This window comes from Ranitomeya variabilis, chromosome 1 (assembly GCF_051348905.1).
Source record: "Ranitomeya variabilis isolate aRanVar5 chromosome 1, aRanVar5.hap1, whole genome shotgun sequence".
NCBI classification, from domain to species: Eukaryota; Metazoa; Chordata; class Amphibia; order Anura; family Dendrobatidae; genus Ranitomeya; species Ranitomeya variabilis.
In genome coordinates this window covers 474,889,353-474,905,657 of record NC_135232.1, presented here as the reverse complement: position 1 = coordinate 474,905,657, position 16,305 = coordinate 474,889,353, and the positions used below count along the sequence as shown (strand labels likewise).

The window sequence follows — 16,305 nt, the reverse complement described above, 5'->3', positions numbered from 1 at the left end:
AAATATATTTTTTATTTTCGCGGCTCTGCGTTATAAACTGTAGTGAAGCACTTGGGGGTTCAAAGTTCTCACAACACATCTAGATAAGTTCCGTGGGGGGTCTAGTTTCCAATATGGGGTCACTTGTGGGGGGTTTCTACTGTTTAGGTACATCAGGGGCTCTGCAAATGCAACATGACACCTGCAGACCAATCCATCTAAGTCTGCATTTCAAACGGCGCTCCTTCCCTTCCGAGCTCTGCCGTGCGCCCAAACAGTGGTTTATCCCCATATATGAAGTATCAGCGTACTCAGGACAAATTGGACAACAACTTTTGTTGTCCAATTTCTCCTGTTACCCTTGGGAAAATAAAAATGTGGGGGCTAAAATATAATTTTCGTGGAAAAAAAAATTCTTTTATTTTCATGGCTCTGCGTGATAAACTGTAGTGAAACACTTGTTGGTTCAAAGTTCTCACAACACATCTAGATAAGTTCCGTGGGGGGTCTAGTTTCCAATATGGGGTCACTTGTGGGGGGTTTCTACTGTTTAGGTACATCAGGGGCTCTGCAAATGCAACATGACACCTGCAGACCAATCCATCTAAGTCTGCATTTCAAACGGCGCTCCTTCCCTTCCGAGCTCTGCCGTGCGCCCAAACAGTGGTTCCCCCCAATGTATGGGGTATCAGCGTACTCAGGACAAATTGGACAATAACTTTTGTGGTCCAATTTCTCCTGTTACCCTTGGGGGAAAAAAAATTGCGGGCTAAAACATCATTTTGTGGAAAGAAAAAATGATTTTTTGATTTTCACAGCGCTACATTCTAAACTTTAGTGAAACAACTGGGGGTTAAAAGTGCTCACCACACATCTAAATAAGTTCCTTAGGGGGTCTTCTTTCCAAAATGGTGTCACTTGTGGGGGTTTCCACTGTTTAGGCACGTCAGGGGCTCTCCAAACACGACATGGGTTCCGATCTCAATTCCAGCCAATTTTGCATTGAAAAGTCAAATGGCGCTCCTTCCCTTCCGAGCTCTGCCATGCGCCCAAACAGTGGTTTATCCCCATATATGAAGTATCAGCGTACTCAGGACAAATTGCACAACAACTTTTGGCATCCAATTTATCCTGCTACCCTTGGGAAAATAAAAAATTTGGGGCAAAAAGATCATTTTTTGTGAAAATTAATATTAATTTTTTTTTACGGCTCTACATTATAAACTTCTGTGAAGCACTTGGAGGTTCAAAGTGCTCACCACACATCTAGATAAATTCCTTAGGGGGTCTTCTTTCCAAAATGGTGTCACTTGTGGGGGTTTCCACTGTTTAGGCACGTCAGGGGCTCTCCAAACACGACATGGGTTCCGATCTCAATTCCAGCCAATTTTGCATTGAAAAGTCAAATGGCGCTCCTTCCCTTCCGAGCTCTGCCATGCGCCCAAACAGTGGTTTACCCCCACATATGGGGTATCAGCGTACTCAGGACAAATTGCACAACAACTTTTGGGGTCCAATTTATCCTGCTACCCTTGGGAAAATAAAAAATTTGGGGCAAAAAGATCATTTTCTGTGAAAATTAATATTAATTTTTTTTACGGCTCTACATTATAAACTTCTGTGAAGCACTTGGAGGTTCAAAGTGCTCACCACACATCTAGATTAGTTCCTTAGAGGGTCTACTTTCCAAAATGGTGTCACTTGTGGGGGTTTCCACTGTTTAGGCACGTCAGGGGCTCTCCAATCGCGACATGGGCTCCGATCTCAATTCCAGCAAATCTTGCATTGAAAAGTCAAATGGCGCTCCTTCCCTTCCGAGCTCTGCCATGTGCCCAATCAATGGTTTACCCCAACATGTGGGGTATCGGCGTACTCAGGACAAATTGTACAACGACTTTTTTGGTCCAATTTCTCCTGTTACCCTTGGTAAAATAAAACAAATTGGATCTGAAGTAAAAATTTTGTGAAAAAAAAGTTAAATGTTCAATTTTTTTTAAACATTCCAAAAATTCCTGTGAAGCACCTGAAGGGTTAATAAACTTTTTGAATGTGGTTTAGAGTACCTTGAGGGGTGCAGTTTTTAGAATGGTGTCACTTTTGGACATTTTCTGTCATATAGACCCCTCAAAGTCACTTCAAGTGTGAGGTGGTCCGTAAAAAAAATGGTTTTGCAAATTTTGTTGCAAAAATGAGAAATCGCTGGTCAACTTTTAACCCTTATAACTCCCTAACAAAAAAAAATTATGTTTCCAAAATTGTGCTGATGTAAAGCAGACATGTGGGAAATGTTGTTTATTAACTATATTATGTGATATAACTCTCTAATTTAAGGGCATAAAAACGAAAAATTTGAAAATTGCTAAATTTTCATAATTTTCGACAAATTTCTGTTTTTTTCACAAATAAGTGCAAGTCATATCGAAGAAGTTTTACCACTATCATAAAGTACAATATGTCACGAGAAAACAATCTCAGAATCACCAGGATCCGTTGAAGCGTTTCAGAGTTATGACCTCATAAAGTGACAGTGGTCAGAATTGTAAAAATTGGCCGTGTCACTTAGGTGAAAACAGGCTTTGGGGTGAAGGGGTTAAGGGATTGCTTACATCTGTGTAAAATTGACGAGTGCAATATGAGAGAAGATCGCATTGCACTCACAACAATGTTATTCAATTAGACAGTTTCCATCTGCAAGTTTTTCCTCACCTGGAATTGGGGTAAGGAAAAAATCACAGCATGCTGCTTTATGGCCATGTAAAACAGCAGAGACTCACCAATGCAAGTCATTGGGTGCGAGGAAAAAAAAAAACACACGGACCATGCTTGTGCTGTGCGATTTTTTTATTTTTTATTTTATTTTTACTCACCCATCTTATAGGAAACCCGACATTTCACCAGCTGAGTACAGTAAATTCACAGCCTGAACTAATAGAATAGACATAGGTACAAAGATGTCATTGAGATATAATTAGTGCAGTTCGTGTGTAGCTAATGTATTTAGCTAATAAAGAAAAAACATGGCGTGGTGTCCCCCTTATTTTTATTAACCAGCTGAGGAAAAGCAGGCAACTGAGAGCTGGTCTTAATAGCCTGGGAAGGTTTACTGGTTATTAAAAAGGTGTGGACTCAAAAAAAAAAAAAAAAAAAAAAGACGTGAGGTCCCCCCTATTTTTAATAACCAGCAAAGGCTAAGCAGAAAGCTGTGGGCTGATATTAGTAGACTGGGAAGGGGCTATAGATGTTGTCCCCCTCCCAGACTAATAACACCAGTCCTCAGCTGCCCCAGAAATGGTGTATACATTAGATGCTCCAATTCTGCCGCTTAACCTCTGCTCCACTGTGCGGTTTTTTTTTGCGGGACCAAAAAACGTTCCTCTGGACTTTTTCTCCGTCCGCCGGAAACGACTATTTGGACAGATCCAGTAAAAAAAACAGATGAAACGTCTGGCTATCAGGCTCAATCCGGCGCTAATACAACTCTATGAGAAAGAAACGGATCCGGCGTAAAAAAACAAAACGGATCCATTTGTTTTTTTTTCAAAACTTTCCGGATTGTGTGTATGTATGTGTATATATATATATGTGTGTATGTGTGTGTATATATATATATATATATCTCTAATTGACCTATCTTTGTCTATCTATATCTGTATATAAGATTGTTTTATTAGTTAGAAGAGTAGCTTGAAATGACAGAGAAATACTGTATGTAAATGCTAATGTTAAAAATGGATTACATACTCATGTCAAACGGATGCTAGGTGCGGAAAAAACGCATGACACTCACCTGACACTCTCCAACTTTTCTGTCTGAGAATCTCAGCTACTGTATATACGCAGATGTAAGCGCACCCTGAATATCTAGTATTGCTGCTAATCCATTGGGTGGTTGTTTTAGGCTAAAGAACGGGCCATAAGAACATTGGGATATTTTCCTGTTGGGGACGGTAACTTTTCCCATCAGAAGAAGCTTCTGGAAGGACTAATGCAATCTGTGGAAGTAAGTTACCTGCTCTCTTTACAACTCAGCCTAATAAGGTGTATTTTTACATTCATGAACATGCATATTTCATCCTCCCTGGCTTCTTAAAGGGGTTGTCCACTACTGGACAACCCTTATCCATTCAATTAAGGACCTCATGGTCTCTCATTGGCTGCTCCCTGCACAGGACACACGGGTCATGGCCACACAAGGCCCATTCATACATATAAATAAAGAAACTAGACAATGTTTGGAATGAATGGCCGTGTCATTTATTTTTGAGTTACTTGAAATCTAATCACATACCAGTTTAACTTTAAACTTAACTCTTAAATTCACCATCAGTTTTAACCACCGTAAATGACCAATCCACCCAATAAGGGCGATTTCCCCACAAAATAAATGAACACGACGGGAAAGTACATAAAATTAGGGAGGGAGGGCGGGATCTTCGGTTTCTTCAGGGAACCGTTGAATGAGGTAATTTCATAAATTCAGGGCTTTTTTTAAACAGAAAAAGCCCGCCAAACACCAACCCACCAATGAGAAACCGTTATCTTAAGCGCAAAACAACTGGAAATAACCGGTTTAAACTGCTCATGGTCTTATTACCACGGCTAACTATAATATTCCAGTTTACCTCATAAACCACTCAATAAAGGCCGACAAGTTGTTTTTCAGGGCCTGTGTGTCCATGAGACCCCCCCTATAATGTTTTATTATGGACGGGGGAGGGCTAACATGGCCACACAAGGCCCATTCATACATAAAAATAAAGAAACTAGACAATGTTTGGAATGAATGGCCGTGTCATTTATTTTTGAGTTACTTGAAATCCAATCACATACCAGTTTAACTTTAAACTTAACTCTTAAATTCACCATCAGTTTTAACCACCGTAAATGACCAATCCACCCAATAAGGGCGATTTCCCAAACGCCAGGGGTCAAAGAGCCATGGCCCCCCCACTATGACACAGCCATTTTTCCACCATTGTCTGAAGGTTTAAATTAAATATATCTAGGCCTATATCCGAAAGATGAATTAAATCATTTCTGTAAAACCCAGGCAAAAAACCCTCCAGATCCTCATGCCTGAAGGAAAAGCCATTAATCATAGGAAGGAATTTAGCCATCTCTCTGTTAACCCTCTTTCTTATTTTTTCCAAAAAAGACATTGCACTCTTATTCCATAACAATCTGGGAATGATCTCTGAAAAAGCAAAAGACGTATAAGGAAACGATTGCTTAAGAAAAATAATATCTGCTCTCAAGGTAGCAATTAAATCTAGTGTTTTGATTTTTCCGAGATCATTTCCGGCTAAATGCAAAATAACTAAGTCAGGGTAAGGAAGTTTAAAACAACATTTGTTAAATTCAGTAACTAGTCTATCCCAAGACATGCCTCGAACGCTATGCCAAAAAATTTGCACCGTCTCATGGCCGAATGAAAGGTTCTCAGAGTAGGAACGTTGGCAAGCCCTCTTCTGCGCCCAGAATATATAGGAATTTCCTAGAATCCAAACCACCCTGGGACCTGAAAGCAAACTAAAGTTAATTGTCATATAAATCATGGCGTACGTAAAGTTTAAATCTCCCCGATTCCCACCTGCCCAATTTCATTATTTCAGAATCATGAAGGCCAGAACTTGCTGCCTCTGTTGCTGCTCCTATTCTAAATGAATGCGAGATAAACCTTAAATGCTCTTTTCCTAGCAACCGTAGACACTTTTTAAAAACCTAATTAAATTGAAAAATGGTCGCAGGGGTGCCGTCCAAATGAACAAATAGAGGGCCAGAAACGCAGGGCCTAATGCGTAACCAATTCTTGGTGTTGACAACTGGACTAAATTTTTGATCCGGCATAGCGTTAATTTTTAGCCTAATACCCCTACCCAGCTGATCAGTCTTGGATCGCCTGACAAATAAAAACAAATGGGACTCATACAAAGTCACATCCGAGGCCATGAGTCCAGAAGGATCCGTTTTCTTGAAGGCAACTAACTCGCCTACCCTTAAAGCACCAAAAAATGCCAGCGAAAAAGCCGATGAAAACAAAAGGGTCTCGAAAGCATTGAGACAGACTGTTTGAAGAGATAGGCATAAAGCATTCAAAAGAGGGAGTGAGATAGGGCGTCTAGAGTCCGGCTTGAATTTAGATCTTTTGAAACCCTTTAAAAATTGTTTAATCGGGAATAAGCCTGTCAATGGAATTTTGCCAAATGATTTCAGAAAGAATGACACACCAGCGAGTGACTTGGCTACCGCCGAATAAGATAGACCCTTGTGACATAAAAATTCAACAAATCTCAAGCCGGAAATAGGGCTAGATATACTGAAATCCAAATTGTTCAAGTTACAAAACGTGATCCATTGCTGCCATGCGGCTGAATAGTCAGCCCATGATCGCGCAGACAATGAATGTTCAATAAAATGAGGTATCAATTCAATACCATGTCCCAAATCTCTTGAGGGCAAGGCGTCGTGTCCACGTCTGCGTTGGGCACCTGTTGGCGAAACATTTGCCATTGTTGACTACAGAGAGAATCCGTAATCGATGCTAACACACTTGTTCCGAATTTGGCTTTCAACCAGATGTTGAATTTTAGGCAGGTTAAAACTATCCGTCTCAAAAACCTAGCCGCCCAAAAATTTTTGGAAGAAAGGGTGTTAATTGAAAAAATAACGCCTTTATTACTGGAAAGAATTAAGATCCTGGCATTCTTCATCTGGTGACCCCATAGGTGCAAACCTATGAGAATAGTGAAAATTTCTAAAACCATAGGGCTCCCTATCAATTGTTCAGACATCCAGGCATCCGGCCATGGATGAGCAAACCAATGTGTAGAAAACAAAATTCCGCAGCCTGAATCGCTATTGGCTGAAAATGCAAAATTCAAATCATCTGGCAAAACAAAAGCGGACTGCCAACAGGACTTGCCATTGAATCCTGATAAAAAGGATAGCCAAATCTTTGCGTCTTCCTTTAGATCTGCTGACACCCTAATGTGAGACTCAGGGGATGAAAAACCCATCGTTGCGTCATAGAGCCGTCTGGAAAAGACCCTGCCCATGGGAATGACCCTTAAGGCAAAATTTAAAAGCCCTAAAAGAGATTGCATCTCTTTCAAGGTCACTTTCTTTTTTGACAACATTTTTTTTAAAGATTCGCCTAATTTAAAATTTTCTTCTTCAGGGAACCTGCATTCCATTTTACTGGAATCCAACGTAATGCCCAAGAATTCAATGACTTCCGTAGGAGGGCATGTTTTTTCGTGTGCCAGCGGTACACCAAAGGTGTTGCACATCGTCATGAAGCTATTTAGCGTTGCAAGGCAATTAGCCGAATGGGGGGGACTGACAAAAAGAAAGTCATCCAGGTAATGGAGAATACCTGCATCCCGAACGTTCTGCTCTAAAACCCAGTGTAAAAAAGACGAAAAGGTTTCAAAATAAAAGCAGGATAAAGAAAACCCCATGGGAAGACATCTGTCAAAGTAAAATTGATTCTCAAAATGGAAGCCTAAAGAATTAAAACCCGATGGGTGAACAGGGAGCAACCTGAATGCGGACTTGATGTCAGATTTCGCCATTAATGCATTCCTGCCAAATCTTCTGAGTAGGTCGACAGCTGTATCAAAAGATGAGTAAGTGACTGAACACAGCGTTTTATCGACCTCATCATTGAGGGAAGAGCCAATGGGGTAAGATAAATGGTGAGTCATACGGAAACTACCAGGTTCCTTCTTAGGTACAATACCTAACGGGGAAATACGGAAATTAGAAAAAGGAGGGGAAGAAAAGGGGCCTGATACCCTGCCCAATTTCAACTCCTCATTAATCTTTTTTCTGGCAACTTCGAGGTGACAATTCAGGGAAGACAAATTTTTTACTATGACGCATCCAGGGCCTTTAAATTGCGGAATTTCAAAACCTGAAGAAAAACCGTTAAGTAAGAGCTTACTGCTCTCCCGGTTTGGATAAATGCTTAGCCACCAAAGCATTTCTCCCAGCTTCACTGGGGTCGGAGCTTTTTGAATTAAAATCTCTGGGGGCTGTTTGTGAGGATTGCTTCCGAAAGCATTTAGACATTGGGTGCGGATTTCCACAGAAGGAGCATTCATGGCGAAACCTGCATGAGTTATTCCATTTGCAGACCGACTCATTAAATGCAAAACAGACTCCCTTTTTGGCTATGCTGGAAACCGGCTGTTTGCTCGTGTAGTGTCTTTGCGGTAACATAAGATTAATCCATAAACCCACATCTTTTACCCCCCAATTCACATCAGGGTGATCCGCTAACTTCTGCCTAAACGCCTCATCATAGTGAAGCCATGCTAGGCCTCCAAAATTACGGTAGGCCTCCAATATGATATCAATATGCTGAAATAGTTTACTGCATAAATGAGGGAACTTCTCTCCCAAGACTGCTGAGTAGATCGAAATGGCCTGAATCCAATTGTTAAACGACTTCAGAGAGCTGCGTTTGGAATCATCAACATCAGATTTGTCTTCCTTCTTTTCAGGTCTACTCAGATGGTCTTTACGAGGGAGAAGGGAAAATAAATCTATATAATTGTTATTCCAAATGTGCTCTTTAGTTACCGAGCTCAAATGGAAGCCCAGGGGGGAAAGGTCACAGGTTAAAGCCTCCTTAAAGGGGTTCTGAGGAGGAGGGTCATATTCCCCTATAGGTTTGGTTGAGGAGGATGGGACAGGGTTAACTATTTCCCCCAAAGATTCTGATAAAACACTTTTTATTATATCCCTAAGCTGGTGATGTGGAACAGACAGGGGTACATTAAACATCTCACCCCTTCCTGAAGACTCTCCTCTGTTCGTCCCATCAGCTGAGCAGCCAGTACTCCAGCCCTGAGGGGAGGGCGAGTACAGCTGTGGGTGAGCTGGAGAAGAATTCTGTCCATCGTCCGAATCCTCTTCTTGGGCGCTGACAGGCGATGCCTGCAGCTGGGCGCTGGAGACCGGAGTTGAGGTAGCTGCCGCCTGACAGGCTGATGCCGCCGCAGCGCTATTACGGCTGCGGGGGGCGGGTAACCTGCAGGCAGCTTCAGAAGTCGCCGCCCGGTGGCCGCGCTGAGAATCTCGCTCTGGACTGCGAGATTTCCTGGTAGATGGGCGGCGGGACTTCTTGCGTACATCCGGTGCGCGGCTGCTGGACCTCGCCGGCTGTGATGGCGGCGAGTATGATCTCCGGGGCGTCTTCCTCCTCCCCCGGCTGGAGTGGCTCACCGCTGGTTCTTCAACTTGACCCGACGGAAGGACCGGAGGAGACCGCACCGGAGTAGGGGGGACAGCGTCAGAAGCTGCAGGTACAGGTTTAATAGCTAGGCAGCTCTGAAGCCAGTCCGCCCCGTCCTCCTGGCCGGCCCTGGTCAGGATCTGTTGTAATAGGCTCTCCATCCTTCACCTGGTATCTTCGGTTTCTTCAGGGAACCATTGAATGAGGTAATTTCATAAATTCAGGGCTTTTTATAAACAGAAAAAGCCCGCCAAACACCAACCCACCAATGAGAAACCGTTATTTTAAGCGCAAAACAACTGGAAATAACCGGTTTAAACTGCTCATGGTCTTATTACCACAGCTACCTATAATATTCCAGTTTACCTCATAAACCACTCAATAAAGGCCAACAAGTTGTTTTTCAGGGCCTGTGTGTCCATGAGACCCCCCCTATAATGTTTTATTATGGACGGGGGAGGGCTAACATTCTCTGGGAACAGCGCAGGAGGTGACTATGCTCTGTTTTTATTTTATATGGTGTCCTGAATTGTTGAACTTGGGTTTGTCCAGTAGTGGGCAACCCCTTTAAGTTAACATTCTGTGGATGGATTTGCATTGATGGCATAAATGTCTGCTCCTCCCAGAAATGGCTTTAAACTCAAATATCTGACTTTTATGCTAAAAATGAATTTGTAGTTACATGTTTCTAGCTACAGACCCTGCCGTCAGAAAGTGCTTGACATATTCACCATCAGCTTACTTTATGGCCAGTTATATACAGCGAAATCCAGAAGCTGTAGAAGATAAATGGGACAACATTTTTTAAGAAACACAATTGCATTATGTGCATTTAAGTGAAACATAAAATATCACTGCTTGTGAATATACTAAGTTTAGCATTAACATGTCTTGAGTAGTATTCTGCTACAATCCCACATGCCTTCAGTGCTTTGTTACCAAAAAGTGTATTGTATTGACTTTCCATTCACTCTGAGGCGAGCTCCTCTGTGAGTAAGGGGAATCTGTCAGCAAAAATGGACTGTTCAAATAAGGCACAGGCGCTCCATGCGCCCTTCGCTTGGTTAAGCAGTTCGATACACCTTCCCACCTACTTTTTTTTTATCTATCTCTGTCCCCCTCTTTCTTGACTTACACCTCTAAGATTACAGAAGCCAGAGGAGGATACAAATATATGGAAAGTCAGTAAGGTGGGAAGGTGCACTGTTTGGTCATGCTAAAGATACAACAACTTTTTGTTCTTGGTTTGAATAGTCATTTCATGGTGACAGGTACCCAAGTGGTTCTCTAGCTCTTCATTTCTTAGAATGCTGTAAAATAAGATTGACTAATAACTTACCGACAATCTGTTAAAGGGAATCTGTCACCCCCCCCCAGTCTTTTCAAACTAAGAGAGCCACCTTGTGCAGCAGTAATGCTGCATTCTGACAAGGTGGCTCTTTTAGTTCTGGGTGCTGTAACTGCAGAAATAATCCGTTTTTTAATTTGTCCAAAATACCTTGTCTTCAGTCAAGGAGGCCGGCGTTTCCCCCCTGCTTTAGACGCCACACAGCCGTCACTCACATCTTCTTGGCGCCGCCTCCTCAGCGCTGTTTTGAAACTAGCTGGCTCCTGCGCTCTTTTTTCCTGCCTGGTGCAGGCGCAGTGAGCGCTGCCCGTCTTTCCTCATATGCAGTCCAGTTGACTGCGCCTGTGTGGCTGCCCTGCTTGTGAATCCCAGCCCCAGCCAACTTATGATTTATACACATTGCGGGGCTGGGATTCACAAGCAGGGCGGCCACACAGGCGCAGTCAGCTAGACTGCATATGAGGAAAGACGGGCAGCGTTCACTGCGCCTGCACCAGGCAGGAAAAAAGAGCGCAGGCGCTGGCTATCTTCAAAACAGCGATGAGGAGGCAGCGCCCGGCGCCACCAAGAAGATTTGAGAGTCTGCTGCAGGGGGGAAACGCCTGCCTCCTTAACTGAAGACAAGGTATTTCTGACAAATTAAAAAACTGATTATTTCTCTAGTTACAGCACCCAGAACTAAAAGCCACCTTGTCAGAATGCAGCATTACTGCTGCACAAGGTGGCTCTTTTAGTTTGAAACGACTGGGGGGGGGTGACAGGTTCTCTTTAAAACCTGTTTTGCCTCACAGAAAGCAGCAGCTGTGATCCCTCACAGAAAGCAGCAGCTGTGATCCCCTGCTGTCCCGTCTGTATACTCTTTTGCTTCCTCCCCTGCCCAAGAGATGTGGTATAATCAGACCATGTCCCTGCATGGTCAGAAACGGCCATTACACAGTAGGGGCAGATTTAAAGGATTATCTCAGCACAGGAACATTTTATATACACACATCCAATTGTAGAAATGATTATTATTCTAAGATCGATTGAATAAAAGGTATTTTATTTGTGGGAAAACCCTTTTTAACATTCACCTTCCTTTTTTAGGCAAAACAGATTGAGCTCCAGTTTACTATAGGGGAGGCGATCACAAATGCAGCTGTCGGAACAAAGTCCACTGCCGCCCGTGATGTTTGGATTGTAGCTGAGGATGATTATCACCCATGTGCAGGTAACTCGGGTCTACTATTAGCACGCCGCATCAATACACATCCTAAGCACCAAACCAGTTTGTTTTTCTAACATTTTTTCTTTCTGTATATGTTAGTCTTCTGTGTGTATAACTTGAATGCTGTTTATCATTGGTACATTAGGTGTAAAAGACAATGATGTTGTTACATGGGTGTTGGACCAGATTCTTACCAGGCATGTTGTCAGTGTGAATCCACATGTCAGACAGGCGTCATGTATATGGCTGCTATCTCTTGTCAAGAAACTTAGCGAACACCAGGAAATAAAGGTGGGTTATAAGGCTACTGTCTCTTACAGTCTGGCTGGTATATATGTAGATTGTGGTCTTTCATTCAGATGCATATATTGTCATATTATCTTAGAAAGTAAAGGAGTTTTCTATGACTGTGATATCCATAATGTCTCTAAATGGATACCAAAGACACTACACAGTGTACGGAGCTGTGGTGTGCTAGTTCTGGACACATCTGATCACTATGGGAGTGTACATAGCTCCAAACAGCTGATCAGTGGGGGTCCTGGTTATCGAACTCCCACCGGTATGGACCCCCATTGGCAGTTCATCTGCCATTTGCACAGAAGATTGGTAGTGTTGAAATCATACACTCTTCATTCTTTCCATTGGTATCTGCCATAGAGTAAGAGTCTGGACATATTAGATTAGTGGCAGTTTTGTGAAAATAATCTCGTGGGTGGCCATCATTAGTACCACATATATGTTTATACTTGCATGCGGGTGCAACTTAATTTTTCTTTCTTTTACAGTCCAAGCTGAAAGAAATCCAAAGTGCCTTTATATCGGTCCTTTCTGATAATGATGGTATGTACTTTTGTGCCTTGAATTGGATTCTTCAATGCGACTTTTATAGTATTTCATAGCAATATTTAAAGTGGTACATGCAACAGATCTGATTATTTGCAGTTATTCACTCCAAATCACTAAATACAGCACCGTCCCCACATCTACACACATTTTCCTCTATTCAAGCCATGTAATAAGCAGATATTATTTTACTTTTAATAATGAGGGCTTCGTGATTGCACTGATTTAGGTGGTATCTCAGTGCAATATCTCAACAGCCTTCAGGGCTAAAACCTCAAGGGATCGTAACCTGGCATAGAAGGAAGATATTGCAAAAATATTGTACCACCTTTACCGTATGGTAAAACATCAGGACCACAATAAAATCAACTATAGAATGAAATATTAGAGAGATTATTGATTTTCCTCCTCTTATGCTTATAAATAATCCTGTACAACCAGAAGCAATGACCAACACTATTAAATACAGTGAAAGCTAGTCATAGCTGCCCTATAAATTATCTATACATCTATTGGAGAATCTTAAATATAGCTACTGTTTATAGACGCTTATACAATTAATGTCTCAGTCCATTTATCAGCCTAACTCCTTGGAAAATATTTGATAATTGCACAAAATCTGTTGCAGAACTTAGCCAGGATGTTGCTTCGAAAGGTCTTGGGTTGGTATATGAACTGGGCAGTGAACAAGACCAACAGGAGCTGGTGTCCATACTTGTGGACACACTCATGACTGGGAAAAGGTACTGTGACTCCTTGTGTTCTCAGTGTGTGTGTAACTGATATTGCTAATGCTAAGGTGATATTTCACCACGCCGGTGTAATGTAGAGTTTCCGTAACTGTCTGCAGCTGCGTGTACATTTTCTATAGTTGAGACATTTCGGACTGGATTTTGTGCATGGTTGTTGCTAATAATGATTTAATGGGTAACATTGCTACAACAGGAGCAGAATAATCAGCAGTTGTTGATATGTCTGTTGCTTTTTTTTGTGTTTGTTTTTAGACTATTAATGCTTTATTTCAGGGTAAAACACGAAGTTTCTGGAGACACTGAGGTTTTTCAAGGCTCATCCATAGGCAAAGCTCCAGATGGGTAAGTTTACATCTTCTAAAACGCTAAGGTGACGGCCAGTATGGTTACACTTAATTTATTTTTGTTTTACCCTTGTTAAATTGGCCACAGCAACCAAACGGAAAAGTGCCAGTATCTCTAAATAATTGTGTGCACAATTTGAGTTTTTGTTGCTTTTTTTTTTGCACAGCTTTGTCACAAAACCTGAAGGGTTTCCTGATGCCAGCAAAGTGAATGAGAATCCTGAAGTGTCATGCTTATTTTTTCCTTGCAGATTTAACTCCTTAATGACCGCTGATTTTAATGGTGACAGTTAAAGGTACTTATTCCTCAGCACCACTGTTTAACGGCGCTGAGAAATAAGGGTATAGCGCCCCTCCAGAGTCAGAAAATCTCCAGGGTTTTAGCGACCTGGAGAGGTGTTTACGGTCCCCTGTCACCGAATAACGGCGATCACAAAAGAAAAAAAAAATTCAAATTTACAATTCATTTGTCTCTTCTCTGATATGATCTAATATATCAAAGGAGAGTGAAATGGGGTGCATTGAGGCCCCTCAATACCTCCGCCATCCCCGTACTCTCTGGCTCCATCCCCTGGCCCTCTGCTTCATTTTTCTGGAAGAAAATGGCAGGTGCATGGGCACTGCCGAGATCTGCCGGCCAGTAACAATAGGAAACTTTTCCTATTGGTTCATTTTGATCACTGTGATAGATCCTAATCACAGTGATCAAAATAAAAAAGTAGTAAATCAAACTTTGTCACCCCCGTAGTTACATAAAAATTCAAAAATATATTTTTTAAATTTATTCTATTCTTTGCAGTTAGGGTTCGGGCTGTGTTATGAGTTGGGGTTAGGGTTGGCTTTAGGGTTGTGTTAGGGTTGGGGTGAGGGATGTGTTGGGGTTGGAGTTAGAATTGGTCTTTTTTAAAAAAAAAAAAAAAAAATTACGATATGACGGCTAGTGTTAAGCACAAGTGCTCGATACTCAAGTTTGCATCGAGTGCTCTGGTATGCACCGAGTATCGCAGATTCCCGTATGTTTTTTTTGGGGGTGTCTAACAGCCACAAAACATGTGGGGCAGGGGCTCGAACACCCACGATATTCGGTGCATATCCAAGCAGCCGATGCAAACTAGAGTAGCGAGCACTTGCTCTCAACACTAATGACGACATATTCAATATGACGACCTAATGTTATCAAGTTTTGTTTAGTACCTGTGGGTTCAAAATGCCCCTGCATAAAATCCTTGAGGGGTGTGGTTTACAAACTGGGTTCACTTGTGGGGGTTTCCACTGTTTAGGCACATCGGGGGCTCTCCAAACGTGACATGGCACCCGCCATCGATTGCAGCCAATATTGCTTACAAAAAGTCAAACGTTTCTCCTTCCCTTCCGAGCTCTGTCGTGCACCCAAATAGTAGTATTCCTCCACATATGGAGTATTGGCATACTTAGGAGTTATTGCACAACACATTTCTTTATCGCTTCATTGGAGGACAGAGGACAACCATGGGTGTATGCTGCTGCTGCTAGGAGGCTGACACTATGCAAAAAAGGAAAAAGGCGTAGCTCCTCCCCGGCAGTATACACCCACCGACAGGCACCAAGCACCTCAGTTTGTGCTTAGTGTCTGTAGGAGGCGGACCTGGATCTTCAGATCCGCTGCTAATCTTGATTCCTTTACAGGTTTTGTTGTTTTAATTAACATTTTGGCTTTTCTTTTTCAGATACAGCATTCAGGGATTCAGGGTGCAATCTTTCACCCTGCCTCCCCAGGAGGGCGGCTGAGCGAGCAGTGTGGTGTCGTCCGCATCGCAGCTCTCAGACCGCCGGCAGGACATTATCCCCTGTCACCCTCCCAGGTGCTCCCGGGTCTTTATGGTGGCGGTCCTTGCCAAACAGTCCCCCTCACCCCTCTCCTCGGAGAGGGCGACGGTGGTCACCAGCGGTGACCCTCCCCCTTGTTTTGGGGTCGAGGCCGTCTTCTGGACGAAGGATTCTGTTCCAGCGACCCCTCTCTCATCGGGCCCCTGGTCGATCCTCTCTCCCTCTACCTGTGGAACCGGAACATGCAGGTACCAGCGCTTCAGCAGCCGCTCCCCCGCAGCAGTATTTCCCTGTCTAAATGTACAGTGCTTTCACACAGTCAAGGCCGTTTTTTACTTTCACTTTCACTTTTCACCACTGCGGCCGGCCACGCCTCCTCCGATAGGCCATGCCCCCTCCTTGTTCGGCGCTCTTTTCCTCCTCCACTCAGAGGGGTTTTTACATCCCGGGCACACCCTTCCCTTTCAGTGCGGCCCTATCAGGAGCCTTGGCTTATTCCTCTCAGTACAGCACCGCCCCTTCTTCTCTGCTGGCACTTCCTGCTTCAGCAGCTCCGTGCACAGGAGACATCGTGTGTTGGGGGACACAGATAACTCTGCTCTGCGGTGCGGTAGGATTGCGACGCTATATTGGCCCCTCCCTGGTATTATCCATACCACTGTAGGCCCTTTAGCCTTTTCTGTAGTATAGTGCTGCAGAATATCCTTATGTCCAACTCTTCTGGAGCCTTCTTTACCAAACCTACCATAACTCACTACGCCTGTGCTCGTTGTAAGATAAAG

The 16,305-nt window shown here is 43.0% G+C and overlaps 1 protein-coding gene across 1 annotated transcript in view; it reads left to right on the top strand.

Annotated features, from left to right (window-relative positions):
- Nucleotides 1-16,305, top strand: part of ECPAS (Ecm29 proteasome adaptor and scaffold) — a 142,019-nt gene that overhangs the window by 76,607 nt on the left and 49,107 nt on the right. The window contains exons 23-28 of the mRNA XM_077250898.1: nt 3,878-3,979; nt 11,655-11,778; nt 11,921-12,066; nt 12,564-12,618; nt 13,250-13,364; nt 13,647-13,715. Of these exons, the coding sequence (XP_077107013.1) occupies nt 3,878-3,979; nt 11,655-11,778; nt 11,921-12,066; nt 12,564-12,618; nt 13,250-13,364; nt 13,647-13,715 (611 nt within the window). The remainder of the gene's footprint in view (nt 1-3,877; nt 3,980-11,654; nt 11,779-11,920; nt 12,067-12,563; nt 12,619-13,249; nt 13,365-13,646; nt 13,716-16,305) is intronic.